Source organism: Physella acuta, unplaced genomic scaffold, assembly GCF_028476545.2.
Source record: "Physella acuta isolate Inbredline_101_S28 unplaced genomic scaffold, ASM2847654v3 ptg000076l, whole genome shotgun sequence".
In the NCBI taxonomy this organism is placed as follows: domain Eukaryota; kingdom Metazoa; phylum Mollusca; class Gastropoda; family Physidae; genus Physella; species Physella acuta.
In genome coordinates this window covers 85,093-108,262 of record NW_026731596.1, presented here as the reverse complement: position 1 = coordinate 108,262, position 23,170 = coordinate 85,093, and the positions used below count along the sequence as shown (strand labels likewise).

Genomic DNA, 23,170 nt, shown 5'->3' with positions numbered 1-23,170 from the left:
TACGCCACAGATATATATATATATATATATATATATATATATATATATATATATATATATATATATATATATATATATATATATATATACATATATATATATATATATATATATATATATATATATATAGGCCTATATATGAAAACTTAGTATATGATTTAAAATGCATTTAGATCTAGATCTAATGCAATTGCTGTTATTGAATTGTTGTTTTATTAGTTTATTTTAAAACGGCCAATGTGAAAAAAAAAGGCCTTCGTGTCTACTATTGTCACCGTAATTGAATAAATAAATAAATTGAATAAATAAATAAATTGATCTAAAGCAGGCATGTTTGTTTTTACTTTTAAATGATTAATTTGTCGCCCAGTGTATCTGAAGCGGGCGGCTTTCGACAATTAGTGTGACCAAAATTCATCAAATGACCAAAATATTTATTTTCTGTTGTCTCTCTTTTAGAAACAACCAAACAAAAGTAATTTATTTTAGTCATTTTAGTCCATATCATCATCGTTTGAGCACATTAATTTAAATGTAAAAAATAACAGCTAGTAATACGACTAGATCTAGTCTAGATCTAGAATCTACTAAAGTTAAAGATTCTAAAAATTATTCTAAGCCGTAATCTAAGCCAAATCGTAATCTAAAATCGGGAGATGTAGTTTACTTTACACTTTACACAATGGTGTCCGATAATGGAATCTTCTTTAAAAAAGGGGTTATAGGTTACTGGTAGTTAACTAAATACACACAGGGCTGGCTAATGTAAATGCTAACCCTGTTCCTAACCTCAACCCTGGTTGTAGCATTCAAAATTAATTTTTGAGTATTTAATCTTAAAATCATATGAGTTAGTTAGTGGAAGGATTAAGATAAGAATTTCATTGGTACCAAATTTATATTTCTAGCTTCAACAGGAGAGGAGAAATAATTTTTTTTTCTGTTTAAAATGTATGGTCTTATATAATATACGAGCCGACCCGCGGTGTATCATACACCGCTATTTAGTTGTTTTTTCTACTTTTCAGTAATTCATAATTTGTGAATTCGACAGTACCAATGCTGCCACTGAAAATATTTGCTTTAAAACACTAAACCCCCATTCCCCCCCCCCCCCCCCCCCCCCGTGAAAGCAGCTTCCTCTTAGTTACCTCCTCTAAGTTTAAAATAGTTTCAAACTGAATTATCTGCCCCTAATAGCCGTCACCAAACCCGATTGTAAAATGTAAACAGCGTGAACTACAACTCACCTGACCATGTGAGGGGGGGGGGGGGGGGGTTGGGGGGGATGGTAGCGATAGAGAGGAAGAGAGGGGACTGCAAGGCGTTCGCTTGCAGCTTGTTTTCTAACGGCTCTCAGAAGAGAATTATATATATATAGATAATCTCTGTAAAAAAATGAAACTTTCTAGTGGGAAACAAAAATGAAAATTTTATAAAATATGTTTGCAAAATTTTTTTGAATTCTAATGATAAATTATGAATCAGGGGTGTTTCCTTTATGTAAATTTGCATTAATAATTGTGCAGGCTTGTTTCTGTTTGATGTTATGCCTTATTTTTAAAAATGTACATTTTTACTATGACTAATTATATAGGAAAAAACAACATGGCTGATAAAGGTCCAAATCTTAAAAAATTCATAAAAAATGTATTTGTAAAATTCTATCACAATTTCTTTATAAAATAAGAACCACGCGTGGTTTATTTTACTGATTTTGCATAGTTTTGTGTGCAGGCAAGTGTTTATATATTAAAATAAAGTTGATTTAGAGCATATATTGTTTTCAAATCAATTTTTTTATAGGCAAAAATGAAAGAAAATGAAAAGCAATTGCATGAGCTATAACTGAACCTCAGTAGATTGTGAAAATGTAGTTGCTTTGTGTATTGGAAATTAATATGATATTAATTTAAAATTAATAAGAGACAGTGGTAAAAACAAAATTTGAAAAATCAGTCAAGAGCTCTGGGCAGGTTTTTGTATGAAAATTATCTCCCTTTGTTCTAATGCTACATACTGACCTAACCCTAATTTCACTAATTTCTAACAATAAAATTAGTCGAGATTACAATACTACTAACAACCCGACACCCCTTTTTTAAAGAAGATTTAATTATCGGACACCGGTATAATCATCCCTAAAATCTAATAAGCCTTCTGCCTAAGTTTTAAACTTTAAGGCCGTTTAAGCTAAGAAGGAGAATCTAGAAAAAGGTTAACTTTTTCTTATTCTAAACTTTCGGTAATCTATCGTTTTGGGTACATGAAATCGTCCGCGGCTATTAATGTACAAAAACGTTACCTTATTGTCAAGGCTTTAATAGAAGTATATTGTCATATGTTTGTGTCAAATATTATAGATAAATGAAAAATAAACCTAAATCAATGGCTAAATAAAGTAAATATATCGATATTGGCCAGAAATTAACTTTAAACAGCAGTGTCTGAGAGCAAGATTTGCTATATAAACAGCAGCCATTTGTAAAATAGAGTGGCTTCCCCCTGAATCTCGCGCTATAAGCTTATAAAAATAAAACTTAAACAAGATGGCTGCTATAGTAAAAGAGCATGGTTGCATCTGTTAGAAACATCACTAGTCTTCATTTATTACGGAAAAGTTTTAATTCAATTGTTTGAAAACAGGTACATAAATGAAACAAGGAAACTTTTTTGTATTTTAAAAAACATAAATCCTCCTCAAAATGTGAAATAATTATTAAAATTTAAGGAGTCACCTGTTTTTCACATTACAAGTCGTGGGCGATTTTACGTACCCAAAACGATAGATTACCAAACTTTCTATCTTTAGGCTAAACATAATTTAAATTAGGCTAAATTATTTAAATTTGATCTAGTAAAAATTAATCCTAAGCTAAAAATTATAATTAATTAATAATTATATTTATGTACTTAAAAGCGTATAGGCCTAGTGAAATATATAGTAATAGGCCAAATAAAATGTGTTATTAGGCCCCCTAATTAGTAATAATTAATTAGGCCTAATATATATATTTATATTTGTCTATATAGAAGAGTAGGTAATGGGCGGAGTGGTCTAGCGGTAGAGAGCTGGACTGCTAACCCGTTAGTCTCGAGTTCAAATTCGGGTTCAAGTCAGTAGACCGTCCCTGAGTCCACCCAACACTGATGGGTACCTAACTCACTTTAGGGAAAGTAAAGACGGCTGGGCATAGTGCTGACCACACTATCTCTTCATATGCCGAGGTCACAGAAACAAGTGAACTCTACTTCACTTGCCTTATAGTTTATAGACCGTCAGGTTTGAAAAGGTACTTTATTTTACTAAAGTTGGTAGTAAAATGCCACATTTTTAGTATTATATCCTAAAAATATGAGTTATAAAAGGAAATATGGATCATATGGCCACTACATTTTTTTATGACAAAGACTTACACTGAAGACTAAAAATACCAAGGGTGACATCAGCCACCCTGTGCAGTAGTGTAACCTGTGGCTCCCTGCAATGCCCCTAACACCTGGCCAGTGCTGAGTGATGTTATACCTCACCATTAGAGAGGGTGATCAACGTACACTGTACTTTTTTATACAACGTACTCTGAGGCATATCGACGGTAGTGCAAGCAAATCGCATCCCAATAACCAAGATACACGAAATTTAATGCAGATGTTACATTAAATTTCGTGGATCAAATTTTCAAGTACGCATGAAAAATTTTTTTCAGTCTTTCAATTTCGGATGCAATTAATTAAAGAATAAAAGATGAGTGGAGGGAAGGTGGACTGCAAAGTTGTCCTCCTAGGAAAAGCGTATGCTGGTAAAACAAGCCTTGTTGAACGCTACATTCATAACAGATTTCTGGGGGATACTGTGCCATACCAAAATGTATTATTTTTTATTAAATTTAAACTGCATTAAAGTTTTAGAATTTAAAATACACAGAAGTTTGCTTTATTCTTAATTATTCATTAATTGTTTTTTTCAAAGACTATTGGTGCTGCTTTTGGAGCAAAGACAGTAACAACAAGAAATAAAAATGTTATTATAGGAATATGGGTAAGACATATCAACAGTGTATTTTATTATGTGATAACAGCTCATTGATTGAAATGGTAAATTGTTGTTGCTTAAGTCCACAGGTTTTTTTAGTTCACCCTCTTATCCTGCTTTTTAAAAAATGGTATAGACAAAATTGAATGTGCACAATGCTAGTGTATTCTGTAACCACTTTTCTAATTACAGGCTTTTATTTAGCTTGCTCAGTATGTTTGTGTGTATGTGACTCGCAAATCTTGGAATCTTAATTTAACCCACTTCCCCATGTCTGATTTACCTGAACTTTCGCATAGTGTTACATCATAGATGACAATGCAAGAATATTGATTATTTAATCTAACATAGACAATTAGTCATTTCAATGTAATTTAAATATTACTATATTCATTAATAAAAGGGGAGATAACAAGAAAAAATACTAGCAATAGCTTGACCAGAGGGCCATTGAGGGTGAACTCTTTTCAGTTAATGGTTGGCTGATTTTGTCCACAGCGAACTAATTAAGGACAGGTAACTCAATTTTATAGATCACAAGCTTCTGGACGGATTTTAACAAAAACATTTTTAATCTTATGTAGTATCAACTTCATTTGGGACAAATGACTAAATAAATCTCACAATTAAAAAATCTCAAGGAAAAAGACTTTATGATATTCACAAATCACAAAAAAAAAATCACAAATGAAAAAATTACTAAAAGGTTAAAAATAAATTTAGTTTGGTGTAACCTTACAAAATCTAAATGCTTGTATAACTGTAAATAAAAGTCTGAGTGCTGACTTATGGAAAATAAATTCGCTTTCATAAGGAGTTCATTGATAGGTGTGCATTTTATAACATAATATGTTCAATTTTTGTCTTTGAGCCCCAGTCTTTTATTTCGAGTCTTACCAGCATATAGCTTTAGTAAGGTTACACCAAACTAAATTAATTTTTTACTCTCGGATTTTTAGCCATTTAGTTATTTCTTTGCTTTGTCACTGATATCGTTCAGCGTGTAGTAAAGCACATGGCGTTTTGACTAATAACTATTTTATGAATTATTTTTTTCCAAATAATTATAACTGTAAAAATATATAGTCTTTATAAATTTTCCAGGACACAGCAGGTAGTGAAAGATATGAAGCTATGAGCAGGATCTACTATAGAGGGGCCAGAGCTGCTATTGTTTGTTATGACCTTACAGATAAATCAAGTTTTGACAGAGCTAGATTTTGGATAGGTGAATTACAGAAGCATGAAGAAGTTAGTTGCTTTTCTTTATATTAAGTTTTTACATAGGTCTCAATGTCTTTCTGTGGGTTTTGTTGCAAATCGTGTAACACAAATTTGGTCCACATTAAAGTGTTTACATTTCTTATTGGTAAACAATGGTGAAAAGATAAGTACCTCTCTTTTAATATTTTATTATTTCACTTCTTTAATGAAAGCAAAATGTTGCAACCAATAAGTTAACTTGAATAATTACTTATACAGGTTGTTGATTGCTCTAAGACATTGACCAAAATTACCTAAAACAATTTTTTTTAGAACTTTTTTTTTTAAATTATAAAGATTTACTAATTTTTTAAATAGCAAACTTACGCATAAAGTGTTAAGCTTTAAAAGAATTATTTAAATTCATTCTTTTGTAGCATTGATTGCTGTATCAAGAAAGGTTATTTTATTCATGTATGTAGCTGGTGAAAAATTTTGTTATAAAAAAATCAAATAAGTTACAATTTGGTTCAAATAATGATAAACATTTTTTTAACACTTGACATTCAGGCAGTTTGGCTTTTGGAAATGTCTGGCTCTCAAAAAGCACCTGGATAATTAGTTTTAATAACACACATATCCATATTTTATTAAGATTTTTACTTCTAAGGGCTGTCAAATTTATCTTTGTGGAACTAAGTATGACATTGTTGAGGAGAATCCAGATTTGCGCACAGTAGACGAGAAAGAAGCTAAAGCCCTAGCTCTAGGTAAGTTTACTCAATATTATCTAAAGAATTGCATTATACAACATGCCACTTGCTGCTGGTTATTAAAAGGGCTTTGATTTAAAACTTTTTATTCAGTTAGAATTTAACTGTACTGCTAGTTTACAGATTATTGTCAATTAAGTTTATTTTTGTTTTGACTAGACGTAAGAGGTGAAGTCTATGAAACCTCTAGCAAGTCAGGCAAAGATATTGGTAAGTTAACACATAAGCACTTTTCACATTTTTATGTGCCTCTCTTGAAAATTCAAATTGCTTTCTTTACATACAATATATTTTGTACATTTGTTTGAAAACCACTAGCATAACTGGTACATAATTTAAATTGTTGAAATAGGTACAGTTACAATTACAAGAAATTTTCTAAAATTTCTTCTTGCTAAATATATCTATATCAAATTAACTGGATGAAAGTTAATTAAAATAGTCTTGATTTTTATTTAAAAGTACCTCTAGATGTAAACAGATCTCACATTTTTTTTCTAACTCAAAAAACATTTTTAAAGTAGTTCATGCTTTGATGCATATTCTTGGTTATCATATGATTTGCATTTTCAGAAAAAATGTTTATAAAAATTGCTGATGATTATTTAGCTGTGAAGGCGTCCACTCTAAATCAAGGTAAATATTACAGTGTGCCTGAAATATAGATTTTTAACATGTAATGTCAGGTGTAGTTTATAGAGTCCATCACATTTCCACTACAACTTAGTAAGTCTCTGTGAATTAAGATAATTGTAAAGAGTGGCAGTGCAGTTTTAAAATGCTGTAATTTCAATGAAAATGTGAACTTTTCCTTTGATTGTTGTCTAAATGGTATAGTGTGGTCTATGTAACCATTGGATGCACTAATTAGGGGAAAATAGGCAGCTGACACCATTGAAATCACCCTTCAATGTGAAATTTTATATTTCTTTCTACCAATACTAGCGAAATTTTATATTTCTTTCTACTAATACAAGCATAAACTAGTAAATATAAAAAGCTGTGAAAAACTTATCTTACCAGCTACCTAAATTTTCTCTCTTTTTATTTTTTTAGATAACAATGATGCTGTACATGTGAGAAAAACACCCAAGAAACATTTATGTGCCTCTTGTAGTAGTTGATAGCTGGTTTGATTTGTTGTTTTTAAAAATGTATATTACTTAAGTACAGAGCTAACATGATGACTAAAGTGAAAGTCCCAAATACTGACAAGTTAAATCACAGAAACACTAGACTATGCAATGTGCAACTATGATCTACGGGTAGTGAAGTAGTTAAATGAAACTATTGACTTGCTTTAACAAATGATTAAGTATTGTATTACAATGAGTTTTATGAAAGCTTTGTTCACCAGCAAACTGATAAAGAACAGTTCATAATAAAACACTTCTCACATTAAATTTCTGTAAAGGCTTCTGGACATAGAAATTTTGTAATTTTTTGCCTTAAAAAATATGCAATTGTTTTCATGTAATTTCACTGAAGTTGAAGTCTTTCATTCTGCATAATTGATATTGTTTTATGTATTTAATTTTAAACTTGTAAACACCTGCCTGATTTAAAATAAAGATTGTGGACCACAGACTATGAATTGTTATCTTTAAAACACAGTAATCAACAGTCGTAGGTTGTTTTTTTTTTTAATTTGAAAAGTTTATTAGACACAGCATTACAGATTGACTAAAAGCTTGTGTGACTCACCAGTCAAGGCTAAATGGCTGAAGTAATGTGCAAATTTGAATCATTTACTTCATCCTTAAAGTCAACTAGAATGACAGCTCAAAACATTGCTGACCTATCATAGGCAAGTGTATCCACAAATACCAATTTTAAATGGTAAAAAAAAATGTATACTTAAACAATTGAATTTTAAGGAGCATGTTTAAAATTTAATTAGCCTTATGTTAATAATGACACAACCTAAAATAGCAAAATCAAGAAAAAACTGGGCTGCTGCTAAAATAAATTATGCACTTAAAAGTAGTTAAAACATTTATTGAATACTAAAAATTTTCTTATGAGCAAAAGTAACAGTGTGTAACCCATCTGAGCTAGTGTTAAAGTATAACAAAATTATATTTAAATGGCATGCACATTTGTCTGCATTAAGCATTCTTTAAAGGATTTTAAATAACTTTTTTACATTTTTGCCTGTTGTGTAGAAATAATTTTAATATCCAGCAGATTAACCCATGATCGTAAACAATACAATACTGAACAAGGAAAACATTATCTTGATTAAAACTTAAATAACCCTGTGCTGTGTAATTGATGTAAAAAATCTGCAAGAATGGCTAAGCTAATTATCAGAGATGATTATATACAAATGATTTGAAAAGGTAGGATGTTTTAAATAAACACTAGGAAAAGAACAGGGTGTAAATTCTTCTTGTTTATTACAATGTTTAGCAGACAGAAAAATGGACCACACAAACCCAATGTTTTATCTCTAAAGTTACACTAATTGACTTCAAGTAGATTTGCCAAAACAGAATGCTTGACATAAAAAGCAGTTTACATTTAAAGCATGTGATTTATGAATCTATAACAGGTGATTGAAGAATCGTGTTATATAAATAAGGTTTAGTATGTGCTCATAAAATAAAATTAAAAAATAGCAAAACTTAAAATATTTTTTTATAACAATTCAAACAGAAACTGTTCAAAAAAATATTGCCTACTGTAGAAAAAATGTTACTGGATCTAAACTGGAATCCAAATTATTGCCATGATTAATTGCAATTCCCTTAAAGAAATTTCTGTCTAAATATTACATGTTGCTAAGTCGATATATTAAATATTAATACGGATATAAATTGAATAATATATGTGATGGGTTAAGTATAACTATACCCATTTACCACTTTTCATATATTGTACTTATGTTATTGTAGTACTATATGTTTTATCATAGAAAACAAACTGGACTTGAATAAAAAAAAATATCAGAAAAATGACAGATTCATATTGTACAGGACTTAACGCAAAATATAACAATTCCATTAAAAAAGTAATTTCAATGCTAATACACATACATGCCGAGGTTTTTAAAAAGTGGGAGAAGCTCTAGAAAAAAATACAACCATAATTTTTCATCTTAGAAAATTTAAACAGCACCAAAAATGAATTCTAGCAATACATAAATACAGATCTATACAGGGAAAATTGAATACTATGTACATTCCATTTTTAGGCTAATAATCCAACTCTTAAGCTTAAAAAATCAATGAAAAGCTTCTGACTAAAAAAAAAGCAATGTTTGGAGGCTTTCACATACTAAAGTTCGGTTTGTATACTTCCAAACTTTACACAAATGCCCCCACAAAAAATAGAATATTAAATTCCCAACTGCTTATTGGGTATAAAATGTGTAAATTACAGCCTGTCACATATCCAACAAAATTCTGAGTTGTAGCAAAAAATTATTCAAATGTAGTTAATTCATTACATACATACACACCATGATTCATTAAGAATGTAACTTGTACAAAAACTTTAGTTAATTTTGAAATATACAATTGATCCTTTTTTGCTTATGTACCTAATATAATTATAGCTATTAGCAAACAGCAAATTTAAGCCAACATCCTATATGAAACAAATGAGCAAATAGTATAATTAATTGGTCATACCATATTGATTTTTGGGTAAAAATATGTCTTTTACAAATGTTTTAAGTAAAGCACAAAAATCAAATTTTAAAAATAATCACACAATAATTATTATCACTGTGCCTACACTAAAAAAAGAGCAGTAACCTCAGTGAACAAATAGTGCAAGATTTTCTGACAGAACAATTGCATTTCTTTTAGTTAAATGTGTGATTAGTGATTTTTTTATTTTATTTAAATGCAAACATTAAAAAACATTTAAAAATTCTGTTGATTAATAAATATATTCAAAGATAAAAAGTATTGACCTTTAATAACATGTATTTACTAAATTTAGAGTTGTGATAAACTTACTTAAATATAAAAAGATAGTGTTATTCTTTTCTAATTAAATATAGACATTGCGTATATTTACAGTTAGATGGATAAACTTTATAACAAAATGCTATGAAAATAGAATACTACTGTTTAAAACTGATGTTTTACAAGCTTGTAAGATAAGCAAATCTAATTACTACAAATATGCCAAACAACTAAATTCAAATAAGCATTAGTTACCCTTTTCTGCCCTCAGAATAATGAACATGTCAATCATACTTTATTTTATCCTTTTGTTTGCATACTTATTGAATTAAAAAAATTCCTATTAAACAAATAAACATTACATACATATGGGGCAATTCACATATCAACAGCCATCTTTTTTATCACACAAATCCCTCAAATGCTAAATTAAGCTAGGATGTTAAGTGGAAATAAAAAGCTTACTATGTCATTTAAATATGTTTTTATTTTATTTTTTGAACTAGCATCAACAGAAATACAAGGTACAAAATACAAGTAAAATTATGTTTGTAACAAAACTTACAAATAGATAACCATTCCATGTTTTACAGTACATGACAGGTTTATGAATGTTTCTGCTAATTCCATATATTTGGTTTGTACTGATATTAACCATCTGCTGAGTAAAAATAAGGCAAGCTATGCATCCAAAGTAGTGTAAAAACAAGAAAGAGAAATCCAGATGATTATGGCCAGCACAGCTCAATTTAATAAAGTAGACTACACCAAGTAGAAGCTCTACATTGCACTCTCTTTATGTTCTTTGCTTTTTTTCTTGGAAAAAGATGGGATGCGGAATTTCTTCTTTTTCTTTTTCTCCTTAGTTGGAGATGGATGCTCCTTGGTAGGTGATCCCTAAAATATTAAATTCAAATTTAGTAACCAATTTCTGTTGTAGTTCCACTGAATGAATTTGATTTCAATATGAAAAAACAATACCTCTTTGCTGCTCCTTTCTTCTAACGTCTCCCCACCACTTGCACTGTCTGTTGATCGCAGAGTATCAGATTTGGATGGAGAAGCAGGTTTAGCATCACCTAGAGTTTCTGGGGAAAAAGTTTTCATAACATCAGAATGTTTCTGTAGATATAATTCAATAAATTAAAAATGTAACAAAAAATATAAACCATTTATATACAGTTCATGTAGTATGCATAGTGTTACATTATTCCAGTAAAACTGGAAAGTTTTTACCAACATTCAACTCAATTTAGCTATGTTAGATTATTGAAATGTAACATTAAGTAAACAGTTATATAAAGTTATTAAACAACAACTAAAAACACTTTCTTAAACTTATAATTGTACTTAATGAACTATGTTTTAAAAAAGGTGTCATTCAGAGCCATACGGTTATAAAATTACAGCAAAGTGGTCTACATTGAATAAACTTACTTTGTTGCCGTCTGTCAGATTTAGACCTTTCAACATTTTTACGGTCATCCTGAACTACCACTTTACAACAAAGGCAAATAAAAGCAAACATAACAAAACAATTCATGCAAATGTCAAGAAAAAAGTAAAATAATGAACTAAAAATAAAATTTTGATCAATAGAAAAGCTGTCTTCAACTGGTATATTAAAATTAGGTTATTTTATTTTAAGTCATGCTTTGAAATTTACAATAAGTGATATCAGTATAACATTATCTGCTACAACTTACGTTGTGGTTTTTTACTAGGCTGTCTTTCAGATTCTGACCTTTTGATACCAGTTGGTTCTGTCAAAACATGCAAAATGCAAACCAATGTGCACATAATACTAAAATACTAAACAGTGAACAAACAATGCAAAACCAAGATGCAGAAATTGCAAAAACTGTGCCAGCTATAAACGTAACATGTATTCTTAATTTTGAAATAAATTGATATATATGTATATACTCACACACACATTTATGAACATGTTTGTTTATATACACATTTATATAGTAAGTATATATATATATATATATATATAGATGTAAATGTATGCACACATCAGTAGTGGATAGATTTATTTTGTTTTTCATTTAGCATCTGGACATTTAAGTTTATTTAAAAAATTATTACCAAATATTTTAACAATGCAAAAATCTAGTATTATATTTTTAGGTACGACTTTGGAAGGAATAAAATTTTCAATTTATTTTTATACAATTTAGATTGTATTTTAAGTTTTATTAACCTATATAAAAGTGTATAAAGACATCTAATACCAGAACATGTATAAGGATGAGACAGCATCAGTTAAAACAGAACAAATACAGTTACTTTGTAATTTAATATAATATTTGAAACTAGCACTTAACCGTACATATTAAAAAAAACAGTAACTCTTAATAAGTATTAACACCCTGCTGGCATAGTAAACTTGAGGACTGTTAAAAGAAAGTTAGTTATTAGTTTAAAAAAGAATTTAATGTGAACATTTAATCTCTACCCAATTATTGATGCTGCTGTCATGATTATAATAACAAACATTGCAGACCCAGTGCCATAACAGGTGAACAATCCAGGTGAATATGTGTATACTATTATAAGAACCAAGGGCTGGTGTAACATGGGTGGCCAGATAAGATCTTACAAATATTCCTTTCTTTTTACATCATCGTTTAATGCATCTTATTTCAAAAGCTTTGCCCAACTACCCCAGATTTTGTTAATACATTCAGCACCTGAAGCAATGTGAAAATACATAACAGGTTAAATTTATGGTAGAAGCTATCTTCTTAAGCCTGAATAATTTTTTTTATCAATTTCACAAATGGAATAAAGCAAAGTGGTTTAAGAAAAATAGATAAAAAGGCTTGCTTACAAATGTACTATAAATGTTTATAAATAATTTGTTAAAATACAAAATATTTATTTTCTAAATTTTGACAACAACTACATTTGTTAGTTGACATGATAGTATTTTTTGCTATTTAGTTTGTAAAATTAAATTAAAAGAGTGATTATTAAAGAGTGATGTAATTTTTTTTACTAGCAACCACTCTTAGCTTAACTAGAAAATGATATTCAAACTAAGGTTATTCTACTATATAGAATATGTAAAATATTTAATATGTATAAATAACCAGGGACTGAGGTATTTTGATTTTTAATTGCAAAAGGAAGGATTATTAGTTTTTTTTTTATTACAATGAAATAAATGGAGTCAATTGTGACACCGCCCATACAGCACAAAAATGTGAGTTCAAAGACCCTTCAAATTAAAAGATATCTTGTTAAATGATTAAAAAGCTTGACAGTTTAACAACCTGGACATTTTATACTTCAATTAAAGTATTTTTCAAACTGCCCTGAATTAAGTTCCAATCTAAGGGCGGGGTCACTAGAAGTCAGTAGGAAACAATTTAGTTTCTATAAATAATTACTTTACAATGGTGTTACATCTGACATTGAGTCTACAACTTGACAATATAATGACTGTTAAAATACATCTTTCCCCAGCTTTTATAAATGTTAGATAGCAGAATAGAATGTTATAGTCCAGAATTAAATTTTAGCAGCTGTAGAGTTGCGCTCTCTAGCGCAAGCATGCATATCAAAGGGTAATTTTTAAAAATGTTACCGCCAGAGCCTGATGAGTTGGCATGGTCAAAGCCGGAGAAGGATCGCTGCCTGATGGGGGCAACAGAACCAAACGAGGCATCCCCTAGCAAGGCACGAGACCGACTACGTTGCCTTGGCTGATACATACGGGAGACTATGTCTCCAGATACAAGAGTTTTAGCTCTTCGGCGAGCTACACTACTAGCAACAGTGCTATTGTATATTTCTCCAATGGAATGGCACTTATGAGGGCGTGAACTTCCTTTACCATACAACATATCACTAACAGACAGAGAACATCTATTCTTATTATACGCTTTAACACGCCATGGTTCATATGTCAAAGGATTCGAGGTGGCTGAGCTGGACCTAGGTCGTGAAGTTACGGGTTCAGATATTAAAGATAAGGTATCAGGAGGTCTTGATGCAGCATCATGATATGAATGACTGCCAGTAATCCTTTCATCAAATGAAACAGTTCTGTGTTTACGACGATACAACATATCAGGCGAGTCAAATGATGAATCAAACACATGAGAAGGAGCAAACAAGTTTTTCTCTGAGTCACTGTCATGCCTGTCAGCATACATGTAAGCTGGTGCTGAAGTGTTGAGCACATCAGCGTCATGATGCTCATAGCTAGAGTCAAAATCATTAGTATAAGGTTGGTGAGAATGATAATTAACTGCATTATAGGAGATATCTCCTGTTAAAGTTGACTCAGGAGTAGGAGCCTCAATATTTATTGTTATTTCATTAGTACTGTCAATTCCATTCACTTTAAAAGAATCAGTCTCAACAATTTTTGATGCAGGGCGTTCAATAGAGGGTGGAAAAGAATCCATTTCAGCAGGAGATATGTTTTCATTTTTCTCAAATACATGATCAGGAATAACATCCACTATTTCTACTTTATTTTTATTTTTCATGTACTTGCTTGGATCAGAAGAACCACCTTTTAATTTTATAGGTTCAGTCTCTGTAGCAGTAATATCAGCTTCTGGATCAGATGACATGAAAGAGAAATCAAAGGAGTCCTCTACATCATTTTCACCAATATCTTTAGGCACTGCTTCTTCTTTATCCCTATCCATTGCTGGCACAACAGTGCTACTAACATCACCTTTTGCTTCACTGTGTGGCATGATATTTCTCCTCCCAAATCCAAACCTCTGAAAACTGTTGAATTTGTTTTCATCTCTTTTAGCAGACATAAAACTTGACAATTTTGGTTCTTGAACATTATCCTCATTCCATCTTTTAAAAGTCCCTAAAGGAGGAAGAGAATTATCTTCATCAGAGTCTTCATCAACAAATGCATCAGCCATCAGTACTGGATCAACAAATGAGAGTGGCTTGTGAACTTCAAAAGGTTTCACCTTTTTCTGATATCTCCTCCCACTCTGTCGAGGCTCATGACTTAATTCTGTAAGTGGAACAAATGGTAGTTCTGGTATTTCCTCCTTGGCTGACTCAGCATCTGGTGTTTCTGAAAGTTCGCTTGAGGGTAATACACTTTCTAGGCCTTCAGGTTCTTCAAAATACATTTTTGTTTTTTCTTCTTTTTCTTTTTCTTTGTTTAATTTTTTAATTTTTCTTTTTTCACCCTCCTCATAATAACCTTTGCTTTTATTTAAAGGAGATTTTGATTTCTTTTTTAATCCATCCGAGCTTTTTCCACCAACACAACTAAAAATACTTAAGATATTCTTTTTGACAGGCGTAGGTTGTTCTTCATCATTGCTATCATTGTTATTGTTGTCATCAATAGTAAGTTCAATTGGATTCTCCGCCAAAAGTTCACCAAGGTCATTTTGCTGCTCATCTGAATCCTCTTCTTTTTTTGGCTCTTCAACTTTTGCTGTTCTCTTTGGTATTCGGCCACTTCTTCTACCCCTGGCATAGAGATAAGGTTCAAGCTCCTGTTTATCAGCTTTTTTCACTGTATCTTCATAAGGCAATGGTTTTATATGAGTTTTCTTGTCATCAAAATCATCTTTTCTTCCTGGTTTTGACTCTTCAGTTGGCTGTTCATAATCATATTTCCTATTTTGTTTCCTTTCTCTTTTTACAGGTAAATCTAAATCACCAGCTTTGGGATTATTAAGAGGAACCTCATCAGCAGGTGCATCGTTTCTTTTCTTCCTTGGGGCTATCTTGTCCTCTTTGAAAGATGAATGATCTGGTTTTCTCCCCTCTTCTTCATAGTCGACACTAGGTTTTCTCTGGTAAGATCTTCTTGGTTTTTCATATTTTTTGTCACTTAATACTTCAGGTTCTGGCATGGAAATTTCTTTCTCTTTTTTTCTGTCTCTTGATGATCTATCTTTCTCTCTTCTAGGCTGTTCAACATGTTTTCTATCCTCATCATCTTGTTTCCTCACCGCCACATCATCAACATTTGATGTTTTAGGTCTTTCTGGCTTTTTGAATTCAGTTTTCTCAACAGGTCTATTTTCTAATTTCTTTGAATTGTCACGGCTTATGTAACTTTCTAAATTGTTAAATTCTTCAGGTTCTGTCACGGAAATTTCTGTCTCCTTTTTTCTGTCTCTTGATGATCTATCTTTCTCTCTTCTAGGCTGTTCAACAGGTTTTCTATCTTCATCTAGTTTCCTCACCTCCACATCATCAACATTTGATGTTTTAGGTCTTTCTGGCTTTTTAAATTCAGTTTTCTCAACAGGTTTATAGTCTAATTTCTTTGATTTTTCACGGTCGATATAACTTTCTGAATGTTTATCACTTATTTCTTCAGGTTCTGTCACGGAAATTTCTGTCTCCTTTTTTCTTTCTCTTGATGATCTATCTTTCTCTCTTCTAGGCTGTTCAAATGGTTTTCTATCTTCATCATCTACTTTTCTCACCTCCACATCATCAACATTTGATGTTTTAGGTCTTTCTGGCTTTTTAAATTCAGTTTTCTCAACAGGTTTATAGTCTAATTTCTTTGATTTTTCAAGAGTGATATAATTTTCTGAATGTCGATGACTTATTTCTTCGGGTTCTGTCATGGAAATTTCTGTCTCCTTTTTTCTGTCTCTTGATGATCTATCTTTCTCTCTTCTAGGCTGTTCAACAGTTTTTCTATCTTCATCATCTACTTTTCTCACCTCCACATCATCAACATTTGATGTTTTAGGTCTTTCTGGCTTTTTAAATTCAGTTTTCTCAACAGGTTTATAGTCTAATTTCTTTGATTTTTCACGGTCGATATAACTTTCTGAATGTTTATCACTTATTTCTTCAGGTTCTGTCACAGAAATTTCTGTCTCCTTTTTTCTGTCTCTTGATGATCTATCTTTCTCTCTTCTAGGCTGTTCAACAGGTTTTCTATCTTCATCATCTAGTTTCCTCACCTCCACATCATCAACATTTGATGTTTTAGGTCTTTCTGGCTTTTTAAATTCAGTTTTCTCAACAGGTTTATAGTCTAATTTCTTTGATTTTTCACAGTTGATATAACTTTCTGAATGTTTGTCACAAAATTCTTCTGGTTCAGTCATAGAAATTTCTTTCTCTTTTTTTCTATCATGTGATGTTCTTTCCTTCTCCTTTCTAGGCTGATCAGCTGATTTTTTATCTCCATTATTGTTTTTTTCAACATTTCTCTTGTCTGAATCAAAGTTTTCTTTTTCTGTGACATCAAGTTTTTTTTCTATTTTAAAAGGGTTTGCTATTTGATCAGATTCTGGTTCAATTATAGGGTGATCTACTATTCTATTCTTTTCTTTGGATCCATAAGCCTTTAAAGGTTTTGTAACTACACTATACTGATCTTCAAGCTCTCTTTCTAAATTGTCTTTATAAACTTTACTTTTTCCCTTTTTAAGAGAGGCCACACTCTCTAAATTCTTAGGAGCATCTTCAACTGTTAACTCTTGAGGTAATTTTTTGGTTTTGTCTGGATATTGCTGGTCAGATGTAATGATTTCTCTCTTTTTCTCATCAATATCCAATGAAGGTTTGTTTCCTTTTGACTTGTCTAATAAAGTGTCTCCATATTCGTCCACTGGTTCTCTTGGAGGAACAGGGGGCAAATCTTCAGTGTTTCTTTTCTTACGGGGAGCAGATGATTTAAGGATAAATGCCAGCTTCTCCTGTGGTGACAAAGGTTCTACTCGGGTTTCTTCTGGTAATCTATCTTTGGTTGGACTGGTCCCTGATTGAGAATATCTGTGTTGATTTGTATCAATGGGTACTGCACGTCTAACAGACGGTGGTGACTGCTCAAGAATTTCATACTTGGGCCCTTTCTCAGTAAAGCTATGAAAACTATCATTAACCCTAGAGTCATCTGCTTCAGGATTTCTCTCATCTCTGTGTCCTCGTTTCACATCATCCCTGTCTGCCCTTTTATTTACACGACCACTGACTCTTTGATTCATCTCTGGTGCACTTCTTCCTTTTCTTCTTCTTTCATCCTGCCTTAAACGATGAAAAGGTAAATCCTCATTTGTTTCATCAAGAGTAGTATCTATCTCCTCTCTTAGTCTTCTCTCACTATCCCTCAACTTATCACCATCACTTCTTCTTTTTCTCCTTGGGTCATCAGCATTTCTTCTGTCTTCTTCATCCTCTTCACTCCTTGTTCTTCTATTGTGATATACAACTCTTCTGCTTCTGTCACTACTCAGACTGCGTTTAATATCCCTCTCAATTTCAGTTTCATTTTTTCTGTCCTGTGCATATGATGCATCATCACTAAAATTTGGTAAAAAGACAGATTCACCTCTGTTTTTGACAATGACTTTGCCCCTTTGTTCCTTTTTATCTTGAGCAAAATCTAATGGTTCATTATTTATTTTGTTTGAACTTTTTTGCTCTGTTTCCCTTGCTTTATTATCTCTGTGCCTGTCTCTATCTTCTCTGTACCTATCTCTATAATCTTCACTGTGTCTATCTCTATCATCTTCCCTGCGTCTTTCTCTATCATCTCTGTGCTTTTCTCTTTTATCTTCTCTGTGCCTGTAGTTAACATCATCTTCTTGCTGCCTATATTTATCATCTCGTCGCCTATGTTTGTCATCTTTTCCTCGCTTATCATAGTCCTCCCTGTCATCTGGATTTCTTCTTCTGTGTTGCCTTTGACTGCCTGCTTTATCATGTAATCTGTCATCATTATCCTGATCTTGATCATAGTTTTCATTTTTCTCTTTAGATCTTTCAAGGCTGTCTGTAGTAGCTCTTGCTCTAGTGTCATCTACCTTTGAGTCCGGAACTTGTATGTCCTGTTCATCTTGAGTCTGGCTTTGTCTCTGACGTTTTGGTTTAGGTGTCCATCTCCTCTTAGGCTGTGATTCCCCAGAAGCTGTTTTATTACTAAAATCTTCACTCTGATATCTAGGTCTGGCTTCTCTTGGAGGGGGATTAAAGGGCCAAGGAGGATTACTGCTAGGTCTTGTTCCCCTGGTAGCTTGAGGTGGATTTCTAGAAAAGTTAATTCTCTGTCTTTCTGAATCTGATAAGTCAGCACTCTCTGTTGTTGCTGAAGTTAATGGATAAGCTACTATGACAGGTGGAATAAAAAAATTATTCCCCCCAGTTAATTCACCATGGATCAACAAATTGTACTGGTCTAAAACATCATCAATATTTGTTTCTTTAGACTTGATGTTAGGCTTTAATGAACTGGAAATATCAACCTTCTTTCTGTGATGAGGGCCGAGTGAACAAGCCCGAGATAAAGTTATTTTCATCAACTGTTTGCAATCTTCCAGTTCTTCTTGAGACTTGGCCACAATCTTTGTGTTCTGATGCTCCAATGGCATTATGTCTAACAAGGTCTCTTCTGATTTGCCAAGTTTTTGGTGATAGCTTTTAAAAGGACTTTCTCTTGACTTAGGTCTACCTAACTTTGGTGAACTTGTTTGTAAAGGACCTTCATCAAGTATGGAAATGTGTTTATGTTGTAAGCCGACTTTATGAGGTATGTAAGGCACATCATCAATCAAAGTTTCTATTCTTTTTGGCAAAGAACCTGGTGTTGTTACCACCTCAGGATCAACATCATCTATAAGTGTTTCCTTACAAGTTTTCAAGAATGGTGTTGACTTGGCTGCAATATCATCAATGAGAGTTTCCTTGAAAGGCTTCAAGATGTGGGCTGACATTTTTAATTCCAGCTGAGGGTTCATCTTGTCAGGACATTTTGTTAAGTGAGGTATGTTTTGTATTTCATCGTGTAAGCAATTCTTGTAACTATTTTCAGAAACTGATAAAGGAATATGTTGGAAATTCAATGACTTTTCTTGTTCTATGTCAAACATGATGTCTTGCTTTACTGTTTGCAAAGTTGTATGGGAGGTTTTACTTTCCCCATCCCTTTCTTTTAGAAGATCATTATCTTTAAGATAAAGATGATCGCTCGTCTGAGGCTCACTTGAAATACATAGAGAAGGCTCAAAATTCTGGGGTACCAAATCTCTTGAGTTTGTACATTCAGCAGCTGGAACTACAGGAGGTAGATCAACTATTGGTTTTTGTAGTTGATCAGAATCAAGCTGGTTACCTTGCTTAAAAACCTTAGTATTTAATAATTCAGCTTTTTCAGAGTCAAATAAAATGTCACTAGAGGAGATACACTCATTAAATTCCTCTTCTTTTACGATAGGGGCAGCTCCCATAAAGTCATTTAGATTCAAGTCACAACTTCTGCCATCATCAGACAAGAGAACATCCTCATTAAATAACTGATCAAAACTCAAATCTGTTTCCTCAAGTATACCACCAAGTGCTTCACAATGTTGAGGTGTATGATGCCTTTCCTCCAGAACAGGTGAGAGGGGGACAAATGTCTTTTTATGTTTCAGCTGCCCTTTTCTTAACTTCTTACATTTTTTAACATGTGTATTAAAGCTAGTGGGAGTGGATAGTGGTTGCTGCTGTGAAGATGGTATAAAATCATCTTCTGGGTAGTCATCTGCAAATAACAAATCACTGTTTTTGTCTAGAGGTGATTCAGTATTCTGAGATCCATTTTGTTTAGATCCATAGTTTGATAATGAGCCAGAATTATTGTCAGAACTTGCCCCAGTCTTATCCTGTTGGACATTTTGTGAATGGCTGCTGGTCTGTTCTTTATTTCCTTCTCCAGCCTCACCAGCACCATTGTCTGAATTACCACTCAATCTCTTCATCAGGTTAGGAGAACTGGCAATCATGGCCTCACCCACCCCACCACTATAATTTATACCAGTTTTGTTCTGTAAATGTGTAGAGCTGGTTGGTGAGTGTTTGAAGTTGGTTAACACTTTTCTGTGCCGTCTGGTAGTTTTTTGTTTAAAGTTAACATTCTCTGAAGCATCAAAATTATTTCTTTCAATGTGGATGTGATCAATACTTGGTTCTGAAACAGAAGCATGCACCTCTTCAATGGTGCCACCTCCCCTGTTTAGCTCAGCCCGAATTCTCCTCCTAACAGTCGACTGAATAGAAAATCTGACTTTCATAGTTCCACTTTCAGCCTGACCATGGTATAACTGGATGGGATCAAGTGCAATGGTAACAAAATCATCTTCAGGGTTAGATGCACCAGACTCAGACCACCTCAAATCCTCAAAGGCTGCACCTGCAGCCTCCGCAGTTTCATCTCTTGAGGGAGTTTTTACATTATTGAACCAATCTGTACATGTGCTAGCCCCATGCGATTGCCCTTTATCATTCCTTACAGGATAATTATCTTGTCTATCCCTATAAAGTAGCTGAGAGCCACTGTGATCCTCAGCAGATTGCCTCCCACTATCTACACTTATCTGGCTACCCATGTGAGATTGGATATAATGTGAGTGCTGGTGCAAGGGTTCAGTCCCCGTTAGTGTCTGCTGCCCCTTACCCCGTCTTATAACAGACAGGGCATCGCTAAAGACTGTCTGCACCACTTTGTCAGCAAGCTGGGCCAGCAACTTGTCTTCATGAAGCGGATGGGGCCCTAGGGTCACCAACAGCAGAAATTTTAGATTAACTAGTTTTACTTGTTTGACTTGAAAATAATGAACAGGGATGTGACCAGACCAGGAAAAAAAATTAGGAAATTTTCTTCGGATAATAACTCAATATGTTTATCTACTTTTTATCGCAGTTAAGCAGCTTCATACTGTTACTGTACTAATTAATTGTTTAATGAAATTAATATTTTAAATACAAGAAGTTTATGTTACTCTAAAATAACATTGAAAGTCTTGTCTAATTGCAATTTAATGTTTACCTTAAAAACAATTTTAAAAAATTACAATGTAACAAAAGTAGCAATTAAGTTTTATTTTACCATTAAGCTAATTTAAACTGTACTAATCTAGTGTAGATTCTAGATGTACTCCTGTTTTCAATTTTTAAATAGTGGGCCTAATGCCTTATAATATTCTTTTAAAGATAGGATTGGTAAAAATATTTGTCTTCAACTGTAAAGACCCTAGATTAAGATTAGTTACAATTTGAAAGTTTTAGGTTCATGTGATGGAAAAATGAAATGGACCAGGTTAGCTAAAATCAGAAAGGGTATGACGTGTGAACCAAAGTTAATCATTATGATAACCAAGCCACGTCGATATTTATGTTTTTTGGAATAGCTGTACATTGTTAGGGGTCATCCACGTTTATTTTTTGACGATAGTTACCTCCCCTCTCTCCTATAAAAGCCAGACTCCCTTCCACAGTCTGAACGTATTTTTTTCTTCCACAATCAAGACCGTTGAGTTTAGTTGTTTTTTTTTTTTTTAATCTGTAAGGCCTACGAAGCATACGTATTGTAGGAACGGCTATTTGAAATTGACTGTGACGTCATTTTTTTTTCCCACAAGCAGTACCGAACACGTACTTGCGGTCAAGGCGAGGTCACAAGAGCCACCGTTGCTACGAGGTGGGGCGGGTTAGTCTAGTCCTCATAGTCACCTTTTGCAAGATTTCAATATTAATCTGAGATTGTGAAATAAAATAGAATCAGAGAGAAACTCTAGATTTAGGCGGGTTAAAATACCGATAGGTAAATTAGGCTATATCGATAGCTAGATTACCAGGCTTAAGAGTTGTAAGTTTTAATTGAATAACTGCATTATTTTAGATTACCTTTTCCGTGTTTTTTATAAATAGTTAACTGAAAATATCAGCGGAAAATTTCGACTAAAAAAAGTGTGCTTTGAAAAATTCGAAAGTCCGCCGAAATTCCGAATCTTAATCTACATTTAATCTTGATCTAGCACCGTCAGACCTAGCGCAATCGACCAATCGAAAAGAAATGCGCATATTCGAGTGTCCGTTTGACCTAAGTACAGTAGTTGTCGATTTAAATACGAATAAGTGGAATGAGAATGTCGGCCCTTACCGTAGAAGACATTTCCGTTTTTTTTTTCCTAATTTTTAAAACTTCGTAAAAAAATCGACAAAAATTGAAACTCGGCGGAAAAATTCGGCGAAAATTAAATCAGCGGAGGAAAATCGCAACTGAAACGGAAAAATCGGATTTCCGCTAAAATTCGGAAAAGTCACATCCCTGAATGAACTTCATAGTTTTAAGAGCCATTTGAACTAATAATTTTTTTCCCGTTTAAAAAAATACTTGGGGGAAATGTTTAACCAGGTCATTGCAATAGCTAGAAAATTTCGTTATTTTAATGGTGTTTTATTTTGAGAAACTGAGCTGCTAATAAATTGACATGAGAAGTATGGTG

The 23,170-nt window shown here is 32.6% G+C and overlaps 3 protein-coding genes across 8 annotated transcripts in view; 2 read left to right on the top strand and 1 right to left on the bottom strand.

Annotated features, from left to right (window-relative positions):
* LOC131953413 (transmembrane anterior posterior transformation protein 1 homolog) overlaps positions 1-23,170 on the top strand; it is a 133,262-nt gene that overhangs the window by 43,319 nt on the left and 66,773 nt on the right. The window lies entirely within an intron of this gene.
* Positions 380-7,597, top strand: LOC131953540 (ras-related protein Rab-24). 4 transcript variants are annotated; one of them, XM_059316779.1, is made up of 8 exons: positions 380-475; positions 3,708-3,868; positions 3,971-4,039; positions 5,138-5,284; positions 5,907-6,006; positions 6,169-6,219; positions 6,583-6,645; positions 7,066-7,597. In XM_059316779.1, exons 2-8 carry the CDS (start codon positions 3,746-3,748, stop codon positions 7,131-7,133), a joined length of 621 nt encoding a protein of 206 aa, XP_059172762.1. In that variant the 5' UTR covers positions 380-475; positions 3,708-3,745; the 3' UTR covers positions 7,134-7,597. The 4 variants fall into 4 exon arrangements, with proteins under 4 accessions (XP_059172762.1, XP_059172746.1, XP_059172767.1 ...); XM_059316763.1 differs by having other exon boundaries at positions 5,892-6,006; XM_059316784.1 differs by having other exon boundaries at positions 458-475; positions 3,708-3,800; positions 5,892-6,006.
* On the bottom strand, positions 8,390-21,333 carry LOC131953339 (titin homolog). 3 transcript variants are annotated; one of them, XM_059316494.1, is made up of 5 exons: positions 13,525-21,333; positions 11,633-11,689; positions 11,364-11,423; positions 10,908-11,014; positions 8,390-10,823 (listed from the first exon to the last, which is right to left on the bottom strand). In XM_059316494.1, the coding sequence occupies exons 1-5, from the start codon at positions 21,269-21,271 to the stop codon at positions 10,707-10,709; spliced, it is 8,088 nt and encodes a 2,695-aa protein (XP_059172477.1). In that variant the 5' UTR covers positions 21,272-21,333; the 3' UTR covers positions 8,390-10,706. The 3 variants fall into 3 exon arrangements, with proteins under 3 accessions (XP_059172477.1, XP_059172483.1, XP_059172492.1); XM_059316500.1 differs by lacking the exon at positions 11,364-11,423; XM_059316509.1 differs by lacking the exons at positions 8,390-10,823; positions 10,908-11,014; positions 11,364-11,423; positions 11,633-11,689 and adding an exon at positions 11,702-12,625.

Bases quoted from the DNA above. Each gene is read 5' to 3' on its own strand.
- LOC131953540 (XM_059316763.1), top strand. From the start codon at position 3,746: ATGAGTGGAGGGAAGGTGGACTGCAAAGTTGTCCTCCTAGGAAAAGCG. The intron at 6,220-6,582 runs GTAAGTTAACAC...TTGCATTTTCAG, and splicing joins CAAGTCAGGCAAAGATATTG to AAAAAATGTTTATAAAAATT. The intron at 6,646-7,065 runs GTAAATATTACA...TTATTTTTTTAG, and splicing joins GGCGTCCACTCTAAATCAAG to ATAACAATGATGCTGTACAT.
- LOC131953339 (XM_059316494.1), bottom strand. From the start codon at position 21,271: ATGGGTAGCCAGATAAGTGTAGATAGTGGGAGGCAATCTGCTGAGGAT. The intron at 11,690-13,524 runs GTAACATTTTTA...ATGTTTTGACAG, and splicing joins CAACTCATCAGGCTCTGGCG to AACCAACTGGTATCAAAAGG. The intron at 10,824-10,907 runs GTATTGTTTTTT...TTAATATTTTAG, and splicing joins AAGAAAGGAGCAGCAAAGAG to GGATCACCTACCAAGGAGCA.